The 21532-nt window shown below is 39.8% G+C and overlaps 1 protein-coding gene across 1 annotated transcript in view; it reads right to left on the bottom strand.

Annotated features, from left to right (window-relative positions):
- Positions 1-21532, bottom strand: part of ptk7b (protein tyrosine kinase 7b) — a 123761-nt gene that overhangs the window by 24702 nt on the left and 77527 nt on the right. Inside the window, exon 2 of the mRNA XM_017464658.3 lies at positions 14661-14957. Coding sequence (XP_017320147.1) covers positions 14661-14957 — 297 coding nt within the window. The remainder of the gene's footprint in view (positions 1-14660; positions 14958-21532) is intronic.

The raw sequence follows: 21532 nt of genomic DNA, 5'->3' as shown, positions 1-21532 counted from the left end.
ATGCAGACGTCACTTTAGTCACGGTTCTTATTGAAAAACAGCCTGTTGAGTAAACACAATAATGAAACCTCTCGTCATCTTGATCCAAAATCAATGTGAACGGGTCCTTTTCAGCAATTTTTATAAATGCCACAGAACAGTGAGGATGTTAACTGTCTAACTCAGGGGTGTCCAATCTTATCCGCCAGCGTGCCGGTGTGGGTGCAGGTTTTCATTCCAATCAAGCAGGAGCCACACCTGATTCCACCTGTTTAATCAGTCGATCTGGGCTTTCAACAGGCTCAGGTATGGCTCCTGCTTGGTTGGAATGAAAACCTGCACCCACACCGAATCTTTCCGGAAAAGATCGGACACCCTCGATCTGACTATATCATGCTGTACATCTGCCTGGAAGCCCTCATGATGTTTTTCCACTCAGTTATTCGGGTTTTTCTTTCCTTGCAGTTGTTACAGCAACTTGAACAAGAAAGAAAAGTATTACACAAGAAAGAATAGTATTACATACACAAAAAATGCAGAAATACAAGGGTCCTTTGAGAATGCAAATTCAGGGAGATAAAAGTTGCAAAAATATGAGGAAAAAATGCAATATGTCTTTCCCCCCCCCCCCAAGATAATTGTTGAGAATGTTGAGTATTTGCTGGGACACACCTAAACACCATTATGTTCAGAAACAGAAGCAAAACCCCTTTAACCCATCAACAGACTTCTAATCCTTTAGCTCTTTCTGCCTTCTGCATTTTCCTCATGAGATTTCTGTACAGTATACTGAACCCAAGCAAAAATGTACCCGACAGATTATTAAGGAACGCTTTACTTATTAGGGAATAATTATTAGCTGGCTTTTAGAGCACTCTGGCAACACTGCACATATAGCATTAGAGTAATGCACTAGGTTGTTTATGTAGCCGTACAGAGATTGCGTGCAAATGCCTCTCCAGCCCTCATCATCTCCTCGAAAAGCACAGCGCTGTGAGGCAACTCTCAGTATTGTGAGGCTCTGTTTAGCCAGTTTCTCTGTTTGTTTGACCTAGATGTAATTGTGCATGTGTATGTGTGTGTGGGGGTTAAATCCAGCGTGAACACTTGAGCTGTCCACTTTCAATGCTCCTGGGCTGTACAGTTTTATTGTACATAAAATATGCAAAGAATGAGCTACTGTAAAAAGGAGGCACACACACACACACACACACATATACACAGGGCACAGGGTTGTCACATTACATTAATTCACAGTCTAGCCTGTCCACCGCAACCCTTAGGGGGATTATGGGTAACCGTCAAAAGCAGTATAGAGAGGCGTGATGCATACTGCTGCTTCATAGAGATGAGCTTTACAGGCTTAGACGTGACAGACTTTCATCTATTCTGTATTTCCTAAGAAAGTGTGGAAATGAGGATATCGTTTTGAGGTTCAATTACACATACTCCTTACGCACACATAAAAACTGGAGAGAAACATTCCACAGCCAGTCATTTGAAACCGTTAGCAGCAGGGAAAATGCCTCATCTGTTTGATGGAGGATGCACAGAGTGAAGTATAAAAAAAAGAGAGAGAACAAATACATAACACACTGAAAAAATATATAATGCATAAACCATTTCTTATTGTGCACACTGTAACCAGACATTAGTTCCTTTGTACTTCTGTGCCTGCTTCATCTCCAGCATCTGAATACTAACTTGCTTTCTTTTCCATTATAACCTCATAACTCTAAAGGTGCTCATAAGCCTCTCATCTGTACTGGAGCATTATCTTGGCAGGTTCCTGCTAGCTGCATTTGGGATTATGGTAAATTAATGGATCCCCAAGATCCAGGAACACGTACTGTAAGTATTTTACCTTCACCATGATGGTATGCGTTGCTATGGCAATTAGTTTCAGCTGTAATTTTGGATAGATTTAATAATAGCCTCAAGTTAGTGGAAGGAAAAGAGAGAAGAGAAAGGAAGGGAAGGGAAGGGAAGACAAGGAGAGAGGAGAGGAGAGGAGAACACATGAGAAAAGGAGAAAAGGGGAGAGGAAATGAGAGGAGATGAGAAAAGAATAGAGGAAGGCAGAGGAAAGGAGAAGTGAAGAGAGGAGGGGAGCAGAGAGAGGAGAGGAGAGCGGAGGAGAGAGGATTGGAGATAGGAGCAGAGGAGAGAGGAGGGGAGAGGAGAGGAGGAGAGGGGGAGGAGGGGAGAGGAGAACGGAGAATAGAAGAGAGGAGGGGAGGAGGGGAGAGGAGAACGGAGAGGAGAAGAGAGGGGAGAGGAGGAGAGAGGAGAGGGGAGAGGAGGAGAGAGGAGGAGAGAGGAGGGGAGAAGAGAGGGGAGAGGAGAAGAGAGGGGAGAGGAGAAGAGAGGGGAGAGGAGGAGAGAGGGGAGAGGAGAAGAGAGGGGAGAGGAGAAGAGAGGGGAGAGGAGGAGAGAGGGGAGAGGAGAAGAGAGGGGAGAGGAGAGGAGGGGGAGAGAGGAGGAGAGAGGGGAGAGGAGAAGAGAGGGGAGAGGAGAAGAGAGGGGAGAGGAGAGGAGGGGGAGAGAGGAGGAGAGAGGGGAGAGGAGAAGAGAGGGGAGAGGAGAAGAGAGGGGAGAGGAGAGGAGGGGGAGAGAGGAGGAGAGAGGGGAGAGGAGAAGAGAGGGGAGAGGAGAAGAGAGGGGAGAGGAGAGGAGGGGGAGAGAGGAGGAGAGAGGGGAGAGGAGAAGAGAGGGGAGAGGAGAAGAGAGGGGAGAGGAGGAGAGAGGGGAGAGGAGAGGAGGGGGAGAGGGGAGAGGAGAGAGGAGGAGAGAGGGGAGAGGGGAGAGGAGAGAGGAGAGGGGAGAGGAGACAGGAGGGAGGAGGGGAGGGGAGGGGAGAGGAGAGAGGAGAGGAGAGAGGAGGGAAGGGGAGAGGAGAGTGGAGGTTGGTTGACTGCTGTATAAAATTGCTATGACACCCTGGGTAATTTAATTAGACGTGTGTGAACAATACTGTGACTGAATAAAGAGGTGCTTAGTCCTAAAAGGGGGCTGCTTTTGTTTATAAAAAACCCTGACATGTCAGAGCTAACCGAGTGTGACAGCAGCGGAGGAGGAGTAATGAAAAAGAAAGGGATGGAGAGAAGGAGAGGAAGAACGTGAGATGTAAAGGGTGATGGAGCATGAGGAATGCATTATAGGTGATTTCAGATTACAGAGATAAAGATGGTAAAGGGTAAAGAAAACAGACCGTTCTCTAGACTTTTGGCATTTTAGTCAACCTGATGGGAGATTTGTATTAAACGTGATGATGTCTAGCTCAGATTTAAATCCTGGAAAAGTCAACAAAATGCATCTTTACCATTTACATCTTAAACGGCATACCCACCATTTATTCATAGCATAATGCTTCTGAGCATGTGTGCAGGTGTGTGTAGATATGACATGCGTGACAGTAAGCACTGTAAATAAAGAGAAAAGGACAGATTAATGGAGCCGGAGAAACAGACACATCGACAGTGAGACTGAGAGTCTTAAGGGAACATCATCCATCACTTCACAACACATCACTCCCACTGCATGAACTGGAAATGGCAGCACATCAAGAAGTGTGAAAGTAAACACTGGAGCGAAGAGGAGACGTCTTCATTCTGAAGCTTTAAAATACAACAGGCTATTTGTTTTAAACGACTGCATCATAACTGCACATTAAAGTGTGTCAGATTTCTACACTAGGGCTGGGCTATGTGATCATATGACAGCTTAATATATTGTGATGTATTAACATTATGAGACATTTGCTTCTGTATATCGTTGATATAATAAGGTTTCAGTGGTTCTATAAGTACACAACTGTTACTCATAGTACCAATTTGAGAATTTGAAAAATGTGATCCTCTCCCTCAGAATTTGCATAAGAAACAACACCACCACACATCGCTAATACATGGATATCATCCACTCCCCTTTTTCCCCTCTCCCAATCTTTGCAATATAATCTTACGATAGAAGTTGTTCTCGACATAACAGACATTACATTTTCCCATTTTGCAAACATGTCTTCGTTTGTATTCTGAATTTTTGCTAGAAGAGCTTGGCAGCCATGGAGTATTTTTCAAAACACAACCCTCACAGAGCGAGCATTGGCAGTGTGATTCCTGCCCCCAATGGGCTTCTATTAGCATTTGATCCAGTTCCTATTTTTGACCAGTATGTGCAATAATAATAACTCTATGGAAGCTAAATGCACTGCCACATGATTGCACAACATCTAGAAAAGTCAGCAAATCAAATCAATGGAACTGCTAATATCTGTCAAACAGCAACAGTCTTAAACGTCATATAATTAGTAGTTCTTCCGAATGTAAAATGATACAACACATCGGACAGAAAGTAATCTGCAGATCTATCTAAATAAAAAAAAAGAAGTGCTATTTATATGCTACAAAGTGTTTTGGAATGACATTTTAACAGAGTTGAACTGGTCTGGGTTCTGTGGGTGAATAATCCAGCAACGAAAAAAGCGCTCATGACATATTTGCCCAATTTGCCTAATATATGAGCAGGTGGATTATGTTCATCGAATAATTCAAGCGTAATTATGTATATGGCACATCTAAAAGTTGTCCACTCCACATGCCGAAGTGTCCTCGAGTAAGACGCTGAACCCCAAGTTGCTCCCGATGGCAAGTTAGCACCTCGCATGGCAGCTGTGCTACCATTGGTGTGTGAGTGTGTGTGTATGGGTGAATGAGACCCAGTGTAAAGCGCTTTGAAGAACCGCTAAGGTTAAAAAAGCGCTATATAAGTGCAGACCAGACCATTTTAAAAGAGTCTGCACAAAAAAAAATTCAATGTCAAAGAGAAATTAAATAAAAATGAAATGAATAAACTGATGAATGAATGACGCAATTAAAAGGAATTTTAAAAAAACCACACAACAGATAATAGGACAGGACAAAACATAAGACTCGATAATAGAGACCTTAAATAGACTCAAACAAAAACATTTTTTTACATTTTTTTTTGCTGTGGTCATGATGGGGTCAGGAGGAGAAATGTTTTCTTTACTTCGCTGCAAAAAGCTCTATGCAGCCGGGTCTTCCACAAACAGGGCAGAAATACACTGTGTGAAAAAGTGTGTACGGTATATGTATACGGAGCAGGGCAGAGACAATGCTGATCTCTGGTGTGTGTGTGTGTGTGTGTGTGTGTGTGTGTGTGTGTGTGTGTGTGTGTCTGTCTACAGAGTACCGTTCAAACCTTTTAGGCCCCCCATTATTTTTTAGTACAAACTTTGTTATAGATTTATATTTCATGACTTCTACAATATTGAGTCAGTAACATTTATTATTTTTTATTTATTTTGACTCATATATATGGAGTCAAAAACCATTTCGATTTCAAACATTAGCAGCATATCCCGTAAGACAGTGGTTTTCAAAGTGGGGGCCGCAGCCTCCTTGGGTGCCGCCAGGGGGCGCCCGGGGGGCCTCAACAATATGGTGTGAAAAATAAATAGATGATTTTCTCTTTCTCACTTTCAGACAACCACACACACACACACACACACACACACAATCAATTCCTAATCTAATGTAATGTAAAGATGCAAGATGTAATTATTAATTTTAAAAAAAGGGGATATATTCAGAAGTCTGTATTTTTAATGCGTTTTAAAGACATCTTGCAAAAGGGGGGCCTCGTACAAATGTTAATGCCATTTGGGGGGCCTTGCCCTGGAAAAGCTTGGGAACCCCTGTCGTAAGAGACCACTGTTCAGACAAAAAAAATGATGAAGGCTAATACAGCTACCTAGGGTTTGTTTTTTTTTTTTTTTTCACAATTATCTTTTATACTGAATGACATTTGAATCATTTCAGTGTGTCAATAATGTGTAAAAAAATATGTTTTTTTAAATAATGTATAGAAAATGTATAGAAATTCCAAAGGATAGTATAAAGCCATGAAATTAATTCATATTACTTATTATTATTTTCAGATTTGAAACACAAACTTTCAAGTACCACAGGAAGGAAGGAAGGACGGACGGACGGACGGATCCGGGATCCATTCCTGTCAGCCAAGAACAGGAATCAGAGTCTACAGTGGGCACAGGTTCACCAAAACCAACCAGGTGAAGATTGGAAAAAAGAGTAGGCGACATGGTCTGTGCGCGCACGTGCATGCGTGCGTGTGTGTGTGTGTGTGTGTGTTGCGCTCCAGTTTTTCCATTTCATCCTTCCCAAAGTGGGTCTAGTTGCATGTATAATAAAAAATATGTATTATTAGACACTCAAGGGGATTTCTACAAATACAAAAAGTTCACATCTCCATTACACATCTCCATTTATTTCAGATTACCTGTGAAAACCCCAGACGAAGAAATACACACAAACACAAGCATCAGCTCGATTAAATTACAGATCCTCTTGGTTATCCGAGTCTTCGACAAATTCTCCTTTTCCTTTTCATATACACTACTGAATGTAGCAAATATTTTTCTGCTCCATCACACACTCCCACACTGAAAAACACTTTCTAATTCCATCAGGAGGAATGCAAACCACACACTGGACACATCAGTGTGTAAGATTCATTTACACAGTGTGTGTGAGGCAGGACCGAATCCTGTTGAATCAATAGGGTTTAGCAAGAAGAAATGCGCGGTATGAGGTGTAAGCTGCCTGCCGGAGACTTACTGTCGCGTAGCATAGATACAAGGCATATCAACCTGTAAAAACCTCTACGAGGTAAATATATAGTACATATAAAGTGACTGACAAAAAGGTTTACACTGTCATTCAGTTAGAGCAGTGGTTCTTAATTGGGGGGGCGTGGAGAGATCGGAAGGGGGGCGAAAATTGTTTTCAAGAAAAAAAACCCCACAGATATCGTTTAAAAAAACATCATTTGGGTACTTGGTGTATTTTAAAGCTTTTCAAATAGAATGTGTATAAATGAAAAACCCCGTGTTCCCTCTCCCTCTGTATTTTCTTTTTGCTGGGGAGAGGCGGAGTTTAGTTGCCTTTTATCTAGCTGTCAGTGCAGACCAGTGTTGCCAACTTAGAGACTTTTCAGACCCCTTTAACGACTTTTTTTTTTTTTAAGAGCAACTCTTTAGAGACTTTTTGGACAAACCTTAGCAACATTCCAAATGTCGCCAGTACTGTCCTGCAAGTGCATGGTCTTGCTTTCCGGCTGCACTCTCACCTCTCACTGCATCTGCTCTGTTCAGTGAGTGGCTGAGAACCGGAGATTTAACAACGTCATGGATAACGAGACGCGCCCTTCGTCCCAATTTACATCATTCTTATGCGAATGTTTTTAGAACACAAGACGAATGGAATGCAACATGTCTTACGTGTAAAATAGTACAGGTTACTGCAGCCTAGTTCTCTTGTTCAAAGTAGTTATAGTGTTCAGAAACATTTTTGATAAAAAAATGTTCCATACCTGTCTGTTATATAGTTTTATAAAAGTCATTAAAGAAATGAAAAGTTATGAAAAGTAATTAAGAAAAAGTACAAAAACACAAAAGCATAAAAATCGATCTATCTATCTATCAAAACAGATGATAGATTATGTTATATATAGATAGATTTTTTTATAGAATAAATAATCATTATACCTGGTACCCTCCAATATGTTGGGGGGGAGGGGGCTTGGGGGGCATGCCACATGATAGGGGATGCTTGGAGGGGCTTTAGTTTTTAGTTACAAAAGGGTGAGAACTAAAGCTACAGTACTGAACTTTTGCCTCTCTATCGCCATCTCTGTTTCAAGAGATGCGGAGATTTTTTCTTTCTTTCCGTGGGTTGTGCTTCGGCACTGCTCCTCTAAGTGGAAGATTGAGGTATACTTATCACAGTTGCCAAGTCTACTTATAACACGCGACTTTGGGCTTCTTTTTTTCTGAAGTCGCTTGAATAAATCACAGGTTGTGGGTTGCGCATTTTGGGCTTTTTTTTTTCTTTTTAGGAAAATCTGACTATATATACTAATAGCAGTTATGGTTTTAATGTTTTAATAATCTCCTTTTCCATCTCTCCAATCATATTCTGCTCGCAGGTGATCAGAGATGAGTGCATAGTGCCTGTCTTCCCTATAAGCTTTGTTGCTGTTTGATGATCTTTTTATTAAATAAATTCCGTTTTTGCTTTTCAAACTGCAAGTGGTTTCAATTGAACATGTTGCAGGCTCATTTATTGAGTCTGTTTACGTTCAGGCCGTAACAGGCCATAATAATACTGGGCTTGTTTTTGAAACTGCAGTTGCTTATTTGTTTCGTGAGACTTGGCAACACTGAGGTATTCGTATTTGGTGTATATTAGGTCCAATTCTTGACAACGGAGCTGGCGGCGCATTTGGATTTCTTGGAGTAGAGGTGTTCTCTCTCTCTCTCTCTCTCTCTCTCTCTCTCTCTCTAACAGCTAGCAGAAAATAAGTGCAATTTAAAACACTGACCATAGCAAAACAAACAAAAAACATAGGACATTCGATACCTAGCTGAATCAAGTGAACAAGTGCGTTAATGTTAGCTAGCCACTGAAATGTCTTTCCTGTTCAGCAGAGAAAAAGCCATCTCTGTGTCAGTCTTGTCGTCATTTCACAAAAGCCATGCCGATCTTTACTCTCATTTTCGCACGGGCTCTGTCGCTTTCCCTATTTGACTGAAGGCTCTCTGGAGTTAGAAGTTTCTTGGTTTTAACAACAGCTGATTCCCCAGATTTCAATGATGACTGCATTTAGAAAGATCCAGATTAAAAGCAGCCATCTAGAGGACAAGTTGAAATTCTAAGCAACGGTTGTTTTAAAAACAAGTTACAAACTCCACCATCCTCAGCACCCACACGTGATATAGTAGCCGGCTCTTCTTCTTTCTGTTTACGGACGTGACGTAACCACGCAAAGGCGAACGACGTCAACTGACATTTTCGGCGAAATCCGACCCCGCGGCTCAATTTATAAATAAAAAAAGCTTACCCGCTGCGAATACGAGTAAAGTAAGAGACATTTTTGAACACTGATTTTTTTTTACAAACTTTCTCAATAATTAATTTTTGTACCTTTTTAACCAAAAAAAGTGTCCTTACTGCAGCTTTAAAATAAAAGAATGATGCTGTCCAAAACTGAAAACAGACGGAAAATGGAAATAGTATTTTAAACAAATGTATTTGTTTGTAGTGGAGACGTCTTACAACATGATTTGTCTACCTAGGAATTTCTTTTTTTTATATATATATATATATATATATATATATATATATATATATATATATATATATATATATATATTTACAATTATCTGTTATACTGAATGACATTTGAATCATTTCAGTGTCCGTCAATCATGTGTAAAAAAAATTTTTTTTTAAACTAATGTATAGAAAACATTCCAATGGACAGTATAAAGCCATGAAATTAATTCATATTAATTTCTTTCACACTACTTTTTTTTTTAAATAATATTTTTTCCTATTTGAAACATATCCTCAAACTAATCAGCCTAATGCATGTATTGCTTGGTTTATAAATCATGGTGGAGTGCTGCTGGAAGTATTTCTCGTACATAAACCTCAAGCTGACATTTGCACTTATGAGCAGTTGTCAGTGAAAAATGACCAAGCAGACTTTGAAAAGAAATGCATTTGCTCCATTTGTTTCGCGTTAGTGTTTACTGATTGCACTAAATCCATACTTAGATGTGAGTTTTTCTTGTTCTTGTTCACACAAGCGCTTTGATTACTCTCTTTCGGATGTCATTTTATCTACAAGGTGCACACCAGTCCGAGCTGGACTTCCCTCTCTGTAAGCTGGGCCTTTGGTGTTTAGCAGTGTGTTTTGGCTCATGAATACATGAATACATGTGAAACTGCCATCTTGTTTGTGTTTAGTATATGTTGCGACAGAGGTATGAGCTCTCAGTGCATTATGGGTATTCTGTTCTTCATTTTCAATCAGCCTGTGCCTGTAGGCATTTTAGCTTATTATTAGGGAAACTCCTAATGCTGGTGTGTGTGTTTTTTTCTATTCTGAGTTTTACTGTTTCAAACAGTCAAGCTTTGTACAACGAAGAGACACAAATCTGTTTTCTATACACACTCGACAAGCATGTCTACTTGAACACAGACTCTGTTAGTGTGTGTGTGTGTGTGTGTGTGCTGATAGAGTGCTGTCTCTTGTTTAGAGTGGGTGCCAAAGCCCTTTCAGCTCAGAAGCTAGCTCTCTCTCACACATGGACACATACACCTGTTGGTTTGACTAAAGGGCCATATGATTACTCCAGACCCTTTTATGTCAGCGGAAAAAACCCCTAAAAAACAAATGTTTTCATAAGAACTGCTACATTATAAGCTCTTCTCTTGTGCCCAAGGGTCATCACATCTCCTTTAAACATTCACTCAGGCTCAACTGCTATTTGTCTGTGGTGGAGTACGTTTTTATTACAACTATAAATCACAATTAATTGCCCGAGACAGAGCTCGGACTGTTCCTTCAGGTCAGTTGTGCTGCTCCAAAAACAAAAAGTGCCGGGAAAGCAAGTACCCTTCATTAATGAGACCTCAGCCTGGTGTCCAATGCCAAACCCTGCGCATGGACTGAGTTCAGAGAGGATGCGTTTAACTGCAGCCTCAAACGGATGGAGTACAGACGCTCACTGTTCTGCTCACTTTCCACTTTCTGTCTTCATAGTGCTACGCTTGAGCCAAGTGACGCTGCTATCAGTGCTCTCCAGTGTACTCCATCCATCGGACATGAACAAATTGCCTATGCCAAGATGATGCCAGATAAAAAAGCATGCTGTGGCTGCGTTAATATATAATAATAAAACACGTGTCAACTTTGTCTCATAATTCTCTTCTGCATTTTTCTTCTGTTATACCATAGTGCATAGTGTTCACCTGGTAAGTGCATTAAGAGCTGGAAGAGAGAGCAAAAATAGACCTCCTGAGATCCCTGAGGACTTGTCTGAGAAACACTGAATATTAAAGACAATATATTGAATGCAATATCAAATGAAGATACAGTTGAATCTAGCCTAGGTTATTCAAATTCTGTCCTTTCTGAGTGTATGTTCCTTCACCATTCGTATAAAAACACTTAGAGTAACCTTACAGGTACCAGGTTTGGGCTATATAACCAAAACATAATCTATTGCCCCATTGTGGACTAACTCATGTAGTCCAGAAAGCCAATGTAGCTCATAGCCACATAGTAACATGAGTCTCACTTATAAACCCTGCCATGCATTACATTCCCTTCGAGAGTCTACCACTGCTCGACTTGACCCAATATCCCTTAAGGTACAAAGAAGACATGCATCAAGCCTCATCTCTGTCCTGACAACCAGGTGGTGGAACGAACTTCTCCTGGCTGGCTGAACAACTAATTCATTTCTTTCTAATGCAGGGGTGTTAAAATCATTTTAGGTAACGTCCTATTTTACACACCCCAGTATTAAGTGGAGCTGGACCCAATAATATATATATATATATATATATATATATATATATATATATATATATATATATATATACAGTGCCTTGAATAAGTATTAGCCCCATTCAACTTTTCAACATTTTGTAGTGCTATTTCAAATCTGGATTATATGCCTTGAAAAAAGGCCAAATATTGAAGTCGGGGGAAAAAATCGATATAGTTTGTAAGATGCGATTGAATAAGTATTTGTATCTCTGCTGCTGCGATCCCCATAATTTCGTATTTTTGGAAAGAGAGATGATTACAGCGTAACATGTTTACCTTGCTAATAAAGAATTACTTATTATTAGCACAATTTGTCAGGAGCTGAGTTTATTGTCCAGCTCTAGTTTGCCCCCTAGTGGAATAACTGACTAGCTCTCATTTTTGAAAAACAGGCCACAAGAAAATTTTAAATTTAAGACACGGATTCTAAATTCATTCTGTGGGCTGGATTAGTACCTTTATTGGGAGGGTCTTGGGCTATGCCTTTAACCCCCCCCCCCCACCCCAATTCTAAGGTTTTGGCTTGCAAGTATTCTTAGATCCAGACCCAATTAAACTACCATCAGGATATGTTTTTGATGAGACTTCAGAGCACTTCTGTAAGTCGCTCTCGACACGGGTGTCTGCTGTAGGTGTACATGTAAATGCAATATTACAAAAAGGCATGAAACAGACTTTGTAGTCCCTCCACCATCTTTCACTCCTAACAATGCATTATTTCGCATAATCCCTAAACCTACATGATGTAAATGATGAATTTAGCATTTTTAAACATCATAGACCTACACATGAAACAGTACAGAAACTCAAAGTGGGAAACAAAACCGTTGTCTTTGGCTCTTGTTGAACTGCCTGACTGTTTCTGGACCAAGATCTAAAGAGATCTACTAGAAGTCAATACTAAACATTATCCCTCTCTCTGGCTCTCTTTCTTAAGGGCCGAGAGCAAAAAAAAACAACAACGTAACATTTCTCACAAGATCCAGTGTTTCTCAGCCAACACATTAACGTGTCAAATCAATCCAGCAGGAGGGGGAAAGAAAGAGTGGCGTTTGTCCATGGAAAAACAAGGCTGTTATTTAGGACAAGTGGAACAGAGAGCTTTGGTTTTAGTCACGTGTGAAACATAAGTGGGATCTGATGTTTCTGATTACACGAAAAACCAAAATGAAGCCTCTGAGCAGAAAGTGATTTTGAAAAGGTACAATGGTTTGGAGAACGAAGACCACGTGAAATCCAATGTAAAAGCAAAAGCACTGATCATGTGGCCTCGAATAATTACATGGCTGCAAGCAAAATTCCCGTCCATGGTAATTCCAAACACAATGGATTTTTCAGAGGACAGAGAGAGGCACTCTGTTACACAAAGCAAAGAAATGAGAAAAGGAGATGGGTGGTACATCAAGTCAATTTTTAAAATGTTGTGAGAGGACATGTAATATTATATGAGGGGAGCACTGAGGTGTAGAAAAGATGTACAAAAGCAAGCCACTGGTTTGGAAGAGATTATCTCCACTTAATTCTCAGATACAAACTAGATCCTGTATCTGCACCTTAGGCCAGGGAGAAGCTTCTACACTGCACACAACTCTTATACAAACCAGCCTTTTGTTCCAATAATGTTTTCAACATGTCCCCATCGATTTTCCCTGACAACTCACAACTTGTGTTTCATCCATATCATAAAAGAGATCACTTGCGGCACACAAGGAAAAGGATTTGCCTTTAGGAGCAAATACATGAAACACATTCAAGTGCACCTATTATGGTTTTTCAAATATTACCTTTCATGTAGTGTGTTATAGAACTATTTGTGAATGTAAAAACAACTGCAAAGTTTCAAAAATCTAAGAACACGACAAACGGAGTTATTGACTCCCAAACGAATGAAGCGATTCTGAACAGCTGAAACGAGTCGTTAGTAATTCCAGACTTACTTCCTGTACTAAACTATGTAGGTTTGTAACAAAAAACCTCGCCGCTGGTCTTCATTGGCTGCTCGCTGACAGCGGTAGATCAATCACAACAGACTGGGACACATCTGACCAATTAGAACAGAGTATTCTCTCTGAAAGGCGGAGCTTAGAATGAATCCTTTTAGAACGGATCATTTAACGAGTCGTTTGTGACACGGGGGGAAAAAAGGTCATGCTGCAATTTAAATTATGAGCACATTAAAGTGTTTTTTTGACCTTGGATGCATGTAAATCTATTGTATGAGACCGCTAAAACAAAATTAGGCACGTTTCAAAACCATAATAGGTGAGCTTTGAAGTCATACGGACTTGCTAACTAGCTAACTACATAACTAGCTTGCCAAAGGTGATAACTACCTAGTTGGGTAATCTGAAAATATACATTTATAACAAATGTTTAAATATTGAAGCTTTAAAATTGATTATATATTTAATGTATGGTATGGCTGTTAACATTTGTAAGCAGCTTAGCCACGGGGTCCACCATTTTTAAATTTTGTTACAGTGGTGGAATGACAACTCACCATTATCAAAGTTCATATATTTTTGAGTTTTGAAAGTCATTCACCTATTTAGCTGGTCACTTGAACTGAATACAAACCTCAGTAGCTCATAAACAAGTAGGAAGCACGTAATGTTCAATTAAGTGTAATGATCTTTTTTTTTTAATTAAAAATGTGCTGATACACATGTATGTGAGTAGAAATATTGGGAATAAAACAGCCAAAATATTATTGTACATGATTGATATTTACATCCATCCGTCCATTTTCCATAACTCTTATCCTACACAGGGTCATGGGAGAGCCTGGAGCCTATCCCTGGGAACTTGGGGAATTAGGACAGGGTGCCAGCCCATTGCAGGGCACATTCACACTCTACTCAATTCAGAAATGCCAATCAGCCAACAACACATGTCTTTGGAGAAGAGGGGAAGAAACCATAGTGCCCAGAGGAAACCCCTGAAGCATGGGGAGAACAAGCAAGCTCTGCGCACACACAGGGCGGAGGCGGGAATCGAACCCCCAACCCTGGAGGTTTGAGGTAAATGTGCTATCCACTAATCTACCGTGCCTCTATGCCTAAGACTGAGGGGGTCCATGGAATTCTTAAACGGGTCCCTGACTGCAAAACGTTTGAGAATATCACCTGAGCTAATATAAGATGGCAAGCAGGAGTTCCCTAAACATAGACGGGGAAGGAAATTCAGCAAGGGCATTTTAGAAACATCGTGTAGGACAGATCTAATTCACTTACACTTGATGTTGAAGGAGGCATTGGTGGATGTGGCCACCTCCCCAGAGGTCAAGCTTGTGGCCACACATTGGAAGTTGCCTGTGTCGAGATGGCGATCCACTGCAGTAAATTTGAGGCTTCCGTCCTCTATGAATCGCCGCTCTGAGCCCTGCACAGGCTGGCCGTCCTGCAGCCACGAGTACCGCACGCCAGCCGCTTCACTGACCTCACAGCGCAGCATGGCACTGCGACCATGCAGCGCATCCTGAGACTGGGGCTCTTTGGAAAAGTGCAGAGATAAAGACTGCACACACAGCACTGTGAAAGACAGTAGAGAGAAAGAGAGGGAGAGAGAGAGAAAACAAGAGAGTGATTTATAGATATTTATAGCCTTGTTCAAACACACACACTCATGTACATACATGCACTCATAAGGGCTACTGCTAATTACAGGTTGCACAATTTAACACTCAATTTGATTTATACAATCAAACTTACTTTGCAAACCGAACAATCTGTTCTTTTGTGTCAAAGATTAGGGAAGTCATAGTATAATAACACAGAGCAAGACGTTTTTGAAAGAAGGATTTGAAGACGCAGCTCATGTTTCAGAGCATGTCTCTTTCCTCTGCTTTCCGCACACTTCAGTAAGACTTACACTCAGAGCCTGTCAAATCTGCTTCCTAACCTAGTGAATATTCCAGGCCTTACACACTTACACAAAATCAAAATCTTACTCTAGAAACCCATAGAAGCATTTCTGCCATCCTTTACCTAAGGGTGGTGACTACATAACACCTGCATAAGCCCTTCGTGACAACTGACATACACCCATATAAACATTTATAAAAAGGCTTATTCAAACAGGCATCAGCTGCGTTAAAGGCTGTTTTCATACGCTTTAACGTCAGGGTGGCAATCAAGTGACAGATTTTCATTATATAAGGTTGTGTTAAAGTCATTTCCGGGCTGATAAATATCGGCGTTTACACTGTAGCTCAGTATACATGATGTCACATAAGGATTTCAAGATTTACTCCAGATTTAATTTAGGGTCCGAAAATACACGTATCTAATCACAGTGTCATTAAATAGGTATTCATATAAACCATATAAATAGCACATTTTGAAATGTATTTTATTTATGAACCAGTGTAATTACTTTCACCTTCACTATATAACAGTGTCAGCCAACAGATTTTCACTTTAATGTGAACACCAAGTGCTACGTTGAGACACTGCAGATTACATTATAGATATGTTCACGTTTGTTCAGTTTTCTTTAACCCTCTTTAACATGACTTTAATGTACCAGTTATACACTGAGCTATAAAGTCAGTTGTCATGCAATTCTAACAAGTCAGCTTGATGAGCTTGATAAACTTATGAAGGAACAAAAGTCTGCCTCTTGACTCAGGTGTCACGTCAACGTGACGTCAGAATTAATAGAAAGGTTCTCGCAGTACACTGGCGACTTATCGGACATTTTCAGTCAATGAATTATTTTATCGCTGGTAGAAGATTAGTCAGGACACTGTTGGGTTTCTGTGTGTAGAGTATCATGACTCTGTGTTTAGCTGCTTGTGAGCATGGCGATGGGAAAAGAGATGGGTGTGAACCCCCTGCTGGGTAAACAATTCACACCTCTCCACAACAACATTGGTACAGAGATAAAAATGGACAGCACAACTAAAGCTTTTTTTTTTTATAGTAAAACACTGTATACAACTGCCACAATAAAATTACTGCATTTAAACCTAGTAGGGTAGATTAAAAGAGTGTCTATTTTCATATGTCATTAACCACTTATGTGGAGTGTGACGTCACAAATAATTCAATGCTGAACACAGGCACCACAAAACAGTTGGAAATCCCATTGTTTGGCCTCTGGTAAAAAGAGTTAAAGTCAGCTGACACTTGCAGGTGTGTGCCTTTGTACATATTATTAAGGGAGTATGTATGAACACTACGTAAACTGCAATACAAATTGTTTGTCTCTATTGTATTATTCTTGTTGTTTTTGGTGGTGGTGTTTTTTGTTTTTTTTTTAAAAAAAGCTTGTTTATTGTTTGTTTATTTTTTTAAGGAACCATCCAAATGTTCCCGCAAGGTCAAAACTGTCACACACTGCTGGGATTATAGGGACATCTGAGTCCTACTAAGTGCTAATACCCAACACACACACATACGCATGAACGCACACACAGACACACACACAAACACACACATACACACACGCATGAACGCGCACACACACACACACACACACACACACACACACGCACACTGTGCATCAGCTCTCAGGCAGGCATGGCAGCCTATATGTATGAGGGGGCCCAAGGACTCAGACTGGCCTAAAGGGCAGTGATTAAATCCAACTGGCAGCCTGTCAGCCATTTTTAGGGAAAACAGCAAGACAATTCTGTCATGTGTCTATTTATATGAGCAGCAGGAACTGACCTGGAAGTAAGTGAGCGTGTGTGTGTGTGTGTGTGTGTGTTTTTGTTATATTATTTGACCCAGACTATGGACAACCACCTTATTCATGACTTCCCCAGAGAGATGGTGTGAATGACAGGGATGGAAAGTGACCGAGAGACAGACAGTGTGAAAGAAAAGGGGAGGGTTTTATCATTTTATAATTATATATCCATCTGCAGAGTGTAAAACATTATTCAAAATTGCAGCAATATTGCTTTCACTTATACAAACATGGACATGCAGCAACATGTGCACCTAAACTGGCAAACCAGAGTTCAATATGATGACAAATGCTTCTATCCACAAGCTACTGTGTGTCAGTAGTAAATACCACTGAAAGAGCAGGCTGCTGAAGAAAACACTGATTGAATATTAAAGATTTCATTGTACGTTTATACATTGGCAGATACCAATATTCCTTCATATTTCCTTACAAGGGATTTTTCTAATTATAGAGTATTTTCACTTCAGTTCTCTACCTGTCACACACATGCACACGCACACATAACATCTTTCTTACGTACCACACTGTGAGAACCTTATTTTCTTTGGAATAATGACTTCTTTTTGCTTCAGATTCCCAAAACATATTTTGCTTAAAAAGCAGGTTCCCAAAACTCATGAAATGGAAATCAGTGCATTACTGCAGAAAAAAACAAACTCACGTTATCAGTGGTTGTTTTTAGTTTTAACCACAAGCCCATTTTCCTCATACGATTAGAATACATAAGATAGTTTACATTATATGACAGATATGAACATACAAGCGGATACATGGAATTCTCTTGATTGTATATTGTGTAAGCATTCTGAGAAATGCCTTTCGAGTTCTGGTATAGTGTTTAAAAATGTACTGAAATGTATAAATATTGAAAATGTAGAGATGATAGATGATACATAGGGAAATAAGTATTACACGCGTCAACATTTTTTTCAGTATATATATTTCCAGTGAGGTTATTCACATGAAATTCTCACCAGACATTAGTATTAACTCAAGAATTCTGGAAATATAAAGAATTCACACCATTTACATTTACATTTATTCATTTAGCAGACGCTTTTATCCAACTGAGAAAATACAAGCAAACAACCATAAATAAAATGTGTAATAAAGTGGAATTACACAGGAAAAAGTATTGAACACACCAAGCAAAAGCAGTTCTCCAAGGCAAGGTAAGGCAAGGAACCAGCTGAAAACCGTAAGTAATTACACCCCCTATCTGTGCAAATTAATATCAACTGGGTAAATTGTAAATTGTAAATAGTAAATTGATGGTCTATTTAAAGGCTGTCATTACACTTTATTACACATAACTTTATTTATGGAATTTAATGTTGTGAATTCTTTATATTTCCAGATTTCTTGAGTTAATACCAAAGTCTGGTGAAAATGTCATGTATATAGCCTTATTGGAAATATAGTTACTGAAAAAAATGTTGACACATCCAATACTTAATTCCACCATTGTATATGCAAATTATAAGAAAGTCTCAACGGACTAAGCGGCCGAGAATGGACTGGAAATGTCAATGAATCAATGAATACAATTACCACACCACTACCAGGATTGTGTGAGGTGTGTGTGTGTGAGTGTATGTGTGTGAGAGAGAGAGATGAAAACGAGCACTTCCCCCTTGAGGTTCAGTAGGGTGCAATTGCTAATAGCCCTGGTGATGTTTAAAGGCAGGAGCCTCTATTTGTTATAAGAGGTCAAAGCATCAAACCCCAGTGGAGCTGACAGAAGCGACAAAGCGCTTATATCAGTCCTCCTCCAAATCGGCCACTGAAACGTTCATCACTTTAGCTTTTTTCTATAAAGACCATTCACAATAACTACACTGTTTAACCACAGAAATGATCCCTATATGTATTTCATGGTTATCAGGTTATCACCATAATAAAATCACCAAATAGAACACCAAAACCCAATTGTATAGGTTGGACAGGTTTTACTGCTAGAGTGAAACATCGTCTCATGTTAACTAGTGATATAATCTGGGGTCATCGGGTGTTTAGAATCTTTCAACGTCAGACACCCGCATCCAGTCGATCCAACTGAAGGTAGACTGAGCTGGGTCACACGGGGTCCTCGGGTGTCTGATGTTGAAAGACCTGAAACATTCAGTTCTCAGGGATAACATTATTAAACAGCACTCAAGCACAACTAGCTTCCACTTGAGAGATGTTTAATAATGTTGTCCCTCAGAAGTGAATGCACCTTGACCGTGATTGCTCCCAATCAATGGCAAAGTCTACTTTAATGACACCAGGTGCAGAATTTGATTTATTACGTAACCTTTACATATATATTACACTTTTCCCCTATCAATTTTGTTTACATGTCTTATACTTATGAATACCTTTTGTTCATGCATAACTACAAAATAAATTTTAAAAAAAGAAAAAAAAAACATTGAAAGTGGATATAAGCACTGGAAGAATATTAAATAACAAAACAAAAAAGTGTCTTAATATATTCCCTTCACTGTAATGAAGCAAAACAGATGCCCACAGATGCATGTTCCCCTACCAGTAACAAAAACATGTTCAACCTCTACTAAAAGATCCAAGGTTAAGATGAAAAACAAATGTTACCCAGAATGCAAAATAGATACTGAACTAGAAAACCCCCCATTTTAGCCTCAGCCAAGGAGCTCTTGCCTCAAATGATTTTGCATCTCTGGAAACAAGACCTCAACCCCGCTTCCGACAGCAGGATCCTGTCTTTTTAAAAAAAACCTTAATTGAACATGAAGGAGGGGAGTCTGTAGATTACATCAGTTCATGAGAGTGCACTCCCACTGAGACTCTGCAGCTGTCTTCAAAGGGCACAAGAAACTCAGTTTCAACTGTCAGGTATTAATCATTACAAAAATAGACTGGGGATATCACTTCAAAAGCTGTGAGAAGAAGGAGAATAGACTGCTGACCTACATATGAAATTAAGACAAAAAGGTGCCTGTTGCTCCCCAAGAAGGTTAAGATGTATGCTACAAAGCAACATTTGTAAATGCTTGTAACTCACTCACAAAATAGCTTATTGGTGTTTAGCACTCTTCACAAGGGGGAGCTTGTACTCATCAGCAGGATCTGATGAGTATACCCTCAAAATGGCTCTTTTTTTTTTTTTTTTAAGAAAAGCAAACTAGCCCTACATAAATGCAGGCTATATTTCATCCTGCTGCCTTCACAGTACAACAGCAGCAACCATCTTTTACTAATATTTTACTAAGATGTTCATTACATCACAGTAGTGTAAACATATTTAAATGACATTTCTTGTACAGAGAATATATTGTACATTTTTATCATCCGAGTGCAAGCAACAATTTTCTCATCTATCCATATTCATATTGAATACTCTAATGCTCAGCACAGACCTAAACACTTCAGCAGGGATTTGGAGATGATCACAGATGAATGCAAAATCACCAGGCTGCTCTGTAAAAGTGATGTTTTGCATAAATGACATTGTGTCCTTATAAATGATCAGTATTGCTTACACATGCACACTGTACACACTGTTACATACTGCATGATAATTGTGTCACTGGCAAGTGTTTGTAAAACAGAGCCCAATCTATAACGAGAAAAACATCTATCATACACTCTGCAACCATAAGGCAACATGCCTGATCAAGGAAGGGATGTTTTACACTGTTACTGTTTCAGAGGATGTTTCAGAAAGTGTTACTCTTTAAGAGCCTGTTACTGTTTCAGATGTTGCTTAAGAGACTGTTACTTTTTCACAGACTGTTCCTGTTCCAGAGACTGTTCCTGTTTCAGAGACTGCTCCAGAGACTGTTCCTGTTCCAGAGACTGTTTCAGAGACTTTTCCTGTTTCAGAGACTGTTCCTGATTCAGAGACTGCTCCAGAGACTGTTCCTGTTCCAGAGACTGTTTCAGAGACTGTTTCTGATTCAGAGACTGTTCCTGTTCCAGAGACTGTTCCTGTTCCAGAGACTGCTCCAGAGACTGTTCCTGTTTCAGAGACTTCCTGTTCCAGAGACTGTTTCAGAGACTGTTCCTGTTTCAGAGACTGTTCCTGTTTCAGAGACTGTTCCTGTTTCAGAGACTGTTCCTGATTCAGAGACTGTTCCTGATTCAGAGACTGTTCCTGTTCCAGAGACTGTTCCTGTTTCCGAGACTGTTCCAATTTATATTTATATATAAATTGGGATGAACCATGTCAAAAGCTTCATTCTACGGCCATGCAACCATTTTTGTATGGACTGTGATGGGCCTTTATGAAAACAACATACAAGTAATGAATGTTGAACGATAGAGCATAAGCGGCTCGAATTTCAGAATGATTCACTCCTCCTGACAACTGTAAAAGGTATCCTTGATTTTAGCTTGATCTAAAACAATTTTCTTACCAGATGATGAGGTGCCTTTTATGACTCAA

The sequence above is a fragment of the Ictalurus punctatus genome, chromosome 3, assembly GCF_001660625.3.
Source record: "Ictalurus punctatus breed USDA103 chromosome 3, Coco_2.0, whole genome shotgun sequence".
Classification (NCBI taxonomy): domain Eukaryota; kingdom Metazoa; phylum Chordata; class Actinopteri; order Siluriformes; family Ictaluridae; genus Ictalurus; species Ictalurus punctatus.
This window is presented reverse-complemented; position numbering and strand designations above follow the sequence as displayed.